The sequence below is a fragment of the Diaphorina citri genome, unplaced genomic scaffold (genome assembly GCF_000475195.1).
Source record: "Diaphorina citri unplaced genomic scaffold, Diaci psyllid genome assembly version 1.1 scaffold6278, whole genome shotgun sequence".
NCBI lineage: Eukaryota > Metazoa > Arthropoda > Insecta > Hemiptera > Psyllidae > Diaphorina > Diaphorina citri.
The window spans coordinates 1-5,123 of record NW_007383654.1 but is presented as its reverse complement, the minus strand read 5'-3'; the positions used below and the strand labels follow the sequence as shown (position 1 = coordinate 5,123).

Here is a 5,123-nt window from a genome sequence, read left to right as displayed (position 1 = left end):
GTTCTCTCTGCTTGAAAAGAACAAGCACAAGTCCTCACAATGGTTGACTGCGCTTTAGGAGGAACCAATTAAACATGGCTAGAGACCATCACCCTGGTGAATGGCTGACAAAGAGATAGTTTCTTTATTCTGCCATCAACATTCGGCTAAAGTATTTCGCCAAACTATTTGGCTTAGTTGGTAGCGCGTCTACCTTGTAAGCGCTGGGCCACGGGTTCGATTTCCCCCGGGGCGGATTTTATCCTGAACGCATAATGTCCGTTCTCGGAACGGCTTTCTTTCTCCTATCCTGTCTTCCTTCTCTCTTCTATTTCGGGACGATAAGACCTTAGCAATTACAGTTCCCCCTATCAAGATTATGCACCGTGTAATGAAGTCTTCTAAAGGCCCAAACCAACCCCATTGCACCTGTTTCGATTCCAATTCACAGAATAGCGGCACTGCAACGTTCATCAATGCCGCAGGTCAAGGCGGAACTAAACAAGAGGCCTCACTACTACAATCCCTGCAAGTACTGAGCTGGTCTGGCTCGGAATCTGTTGTGATGAAGTCTAGTGGAGCAACTGGAGGCCTTACACTAGGTAAGCACTAACCTCATCAGGAGCTAGATTTAGAGGGAAAATGCCTTTGAAAAATACGTAACAAAAAGGGATGTTTATCTTATACTCAGGTAAGAGATCGTATTACGAGAGACTGTGGTTCGACTTCCAGTAGCGATATTCAAGATGTACTTTTATTTTAGATGAAAAACTTTTCATTTCAAATTTTTCCTGGAATATACCATACAAACATACATAATACACAATAATAGGACTAGCTTTCCTAACTCAACAGTCTAAATAAAGTCTTCATATATTACAGCATCACGATACACCTCCAACCTAATGTCCTAACGTATTATAAACAGAAAACAGTAAACGTTGTAAAAGCCTACACAAATAAACAAAACGCCTGTTTCAACATAAACAACTTTTTCTTCCTCCTCAGGGCGACACAAACTAGCTATTTTTCCCAGAGTTTCAGAGAAGGAGGATTCACCTCCAGATTTTCTAAATGCTTCATTCCTCTCCCACAGGTACCCCCGGTGTAGTGATACGTCGCCCTACCCAAGGTTTAGTACTGAATGACCCGCGCTACATTACCGATCTAAGCAGAGTGCAACTCGTCGCTAACACTGGGACGCAAGAAGCGCCTCGCTACCAACTCGTCACTTCGGCGCCTATGAACAATGTGATAACCGAACAGAATCGCCAGGTGCACATTGTGACTAATGTGCCTCAGCCCAGTCAGCAGCAGCACAGGTATGTGTGAAGAGAAAGGCTGTGTACGAATTGGGTGTAAAATACGAATCGGGTACGAAATACGAAAAGTGAAATGCGAATTGAGTGCGAAAGATCATAAAATACGAGTTCGGCACGAAAGATAAAATACAAATTCGGTGCGGAAGATACATAACATACCAGTCTATTTGCACGTATGTAAGAATTCGCTGTGGTTGAAAGAAAAAAAAATCAGAGTAAAATATATCCAATAATTTTCCTTGGGCGAATTGAGTGCGAAAGATCATAAAATACGAGTTCGGCACGAAAGATAAAATACAAATTCGGTGCGGAAGATACATAACATACCAGTTTATTTGCACGTATGTAAGAATTCGCTGTGGTTGAAAGAAAAAAAATCAGAGTAAAAGATATCCAATAATTTTCCTTGATGCAAACACTTGTGGGCCCGATTATTTGTTTGAGGATCAACCCTGAGAGATTACTTTTGAAAAATAATAATAGTTGATAGGAGAAAGTCTGATTAAAAAAAAAAAAAATCTAACCTTCTCCTTCTTCATTTGTGTTTGCAGGGTAATAGAGGAGCAGCACCAGTCCTCCACCACTAGTCATCATCAGCAAACCTCCGCCACGAGTCAGCAATTTAACAAAGTCCATGTAGTGAATGAACAACAGCAACGTCTCCACATCACCAGTACACTACTCGAGCAGCAACGAGTCGAAATACTTAATGAGGATCAGAAAGTACAACTGACGAGTTTACTAGAGCAGCAGAAACACATTACGAACCTGCTTAACGTGGGCACTGGATCAGCAGACCAGCAGAAGATTCAACTCAGCATGGGTCCTGGCAATGAGAATATAGTCATGTTGAATCAGCAGGAGGCTAAGACTCTGAGTAACGCAACCGATCAGAAGATAGTTATCAATAGTGATGGGACGATCAACAATCAGACGGGAGGAATAGATCTTGTCAACTTTCAGAACCATAAGAACAATCTGCTGAATCAGAAGATCCTGATCAACAACGATACCATTAATCAGTCAGCAGGCCTCGACATTCTCAATCTGAATCAGAAGAATCAAATCCTAAACGACGCCATATTGAATAATCAAAACATGCTGAATCAGAAGATAGTCATCAATAACACAGAGTCAGGTCTGCTGACGCGAGGTATGGATATGATGAACAAAACGAATATCCCTGTGTCTAGCAGTCAGAACTTTATTATTAATAACAATGGCACGCTGATCAATACATCAGGAGCTGTGGATCTGAAGGAGCTGCTGCAGACGCAGAACTTGCAGCTGAATAACATCTCCATACACACGACACAGGAGAAACCAAATAACCATATCTCAGTCAGCAATGAGAATATCTATGCTGACGCAAGTGGGAAGCTGGACAAGTTGATTGTGAATCAGAAGGGTTTGGATCAGCAGATGAACGGACAGCGGACGCAGAAACAGGAGAGAGCCAAGAAGACTTTCAATGATGTGTACACGGAACATTTGCAGGCCCAGGGGCAGCAAGTGCCCACCTCCCAGTATAACTATAGTATAGATCAGAGCAAGGGCAACTTGATCTATATCAATGATCCGGGGACACAACAGCAGCAGCAACATTCACCCCAGTCCCAACAATCTCAGAATAAGGTAAATGTTTATCTCAGAATAAAGTAAATTTTTACCTCAGAATAAAGTAAATGTTCATCTCAGAAGAAGGTAAATTTTTATCTCAGAATAAGGTAAATTCGTCAAACAGTCTAAGAGTCTTTGTTACCAATATTATGCGTTTTAAATTCGAACTACAAAAAAGCAATGCAGCAAAACTAAAAGTTTACTGTCTTTATCACCTAGCAGCCTATCGAATTCAGTATTTAAATATTTTAAATCATATATGTAGCATTAACCCATTGATTGTCATCTCCAAAATTTTGCACCCTTGACTAAAACATGTCTTCCCTCTGTGTGTTCACAGTTCCTAGAGCAGCAGCATGTCAACAACCTCGTGTTCAACACCTCCATCAGCAACGGAGCAACCTCGGACCCTCCCAGCAAACACAGCACCCCATCCCCCTGTCCCTCCCCTATGTCTTTCATTCCGTCCAAGTCCAACGGCCCTGCTATCATCAACGATCACACCAACCGGCTGCAAATAGTCATGGATAAGCCCCCCACGCCTACCCCTGTGTCTTATGACTTGGGCCAGAGGGGGGTGCAGATTGTACAGATGGGAGGCCAGGGCCAGCAACTGCAGATAGTCATGGATAAGCCCCCCACGCCTACCCCTGTGTCTTATGACTTGGGGCAGAGGGGGGTGCAGATTGTACAGATGGGAGGCCAGGGCCAGCAGCAGCAGGAGAGCCAGCAACTCCTGAGCAAACAGCAGCTTCAGATTGTGATGGACAGCCAGGATAACTCACAGGTAAGCAAAATTAGAGTTCGCCTAAAATGTAGGTGGTTAGGTGGAAGAGCTCCTTCATGCGACCATTTCAAACATTCAGAAAAAAAGGGTACATTTCGATTTTCAGAGTTAAAAAAAAATCCACTTGCATTTGGATTATTAAGCTCTACTATTCACCTAATTAATCTATTCAAATCTGTTGGTCTCGTGTGGACCCAGTTAGGCCAGTACCTAACTAGGGAGTATGTTTCAACTTGATCTATATCAATGATCCGGGGACACAACAGCAGCAGCAACATTCACCCCAGTCCCAACAATCTCAGAATAAGGTAAATGTTTATCTCAGAATAAAGTAAATTTTCATCTCAAATGTTGATCTCAGAAAAAAAGTAAATTTTCATCTCAGAATAAGGTAAATGTTTATCTCAGAATAAAGTAAATTTTTACCTCAGAATAAAGTAAATGTTCATCTCAGAAGAAGGTAAATTTTTATCTCAGAATAAGGTAAATTCGTCAAACAGTCTAAGAGTCTTTGTTACCAATATTATGCGTTTTAAATTCGAACTACAAAAAAGCAATGCAGCAAAACTAAAAGTTTACTGTCTTTATCACCTAGCAGCCTATCGAATTCAGTATTTAAATATTTTAAATCATATATGTAGCATTAACCCATTGATTGTCATCTCCAAAATTTTGCACCCTTGACTAAAACATGTCTTCCCTCTGTGTGTTCACAGTTCCTAGAGCAGCAGCATGTCAACAACCTCGTGTTCAACACCTCCATCAGCAACGGAGCAACCTCGGACCCTCCCAGCAAACACAGCACCCCATCCCCCTGTCCCTCCCCTATGTCTTTCATTCCGTCCAAGTCCAACGGCCCTGCTATCATCAACGATCACACCAACCGGCTGCAGATAGTCATGGATAAGCCCCCCACGCCTACCCCTGTGTCTTATGACTTGGGGCAGAGGGGGGTGCAGATTGTACAGATGGGAGCCCAGGGCCAGCAGCAGGAGAGCCAGCAACTCCTGAGCAAACAGCAGCTTCAGATTGTGATGGACAGCCAGGATAACTCACAGGTAAGCAAAATTAGAGTTCGCCTAAAATGTAGAAAGGCAGTGAAACACCTTTTTCTAACTTAACTGTAAGCTATGATATAAGGAATTTTAATTGTATTAAGCATAAATGCTTGTCACAAATGTTGTTCCACGCTTTATATACTAGGTACGCTAAATTTTATGACTTGACTTGGACTCGAACCACCAACCTCCAGATTCAAAGTCCACCGTGCCAACCACTGCACCACTGAGGTTGGTAACTGTAAGCTATGATTAAAGAAAAGAAAATTGCAATGACCATCATTTGCTTTATTCGCTTTCAGATCGCTCTCAACGATCATCAGAACCGGCTGCAAATCGTAATGAACCAGCCCTCGC

The 5,123-nt window shown here is 42.4% G+C and overlaps 1 protein-coding gene across 1 annotated transcript; it reads left to right on the top strand.

Moving 5' to 3' along the window:
* Positions 1-430: 430 nt before the first annotated feature.
* LOC103521920 (putative uncharacterized protein DDB_G0277255) lies at positions 431-5,104 on the top strand (the record flags this gene model as incomplete). The annotated part of the gene is made up of 6 exons (XM_008487025.1): positions 431-581; positions 1,076-1,301; positions 1,853-2,936; positions 3,262-3,708; positions 4,425-4,766; positions 5,069-5,104. Coding segments are annotated over 6 exons (2,286 nt in total), but the record flags the coding sequence as incomplete, so codon positions are not given.
* Between the last annotated feature and the right edge of the window lie 19 nt (positions 5,105-5,123).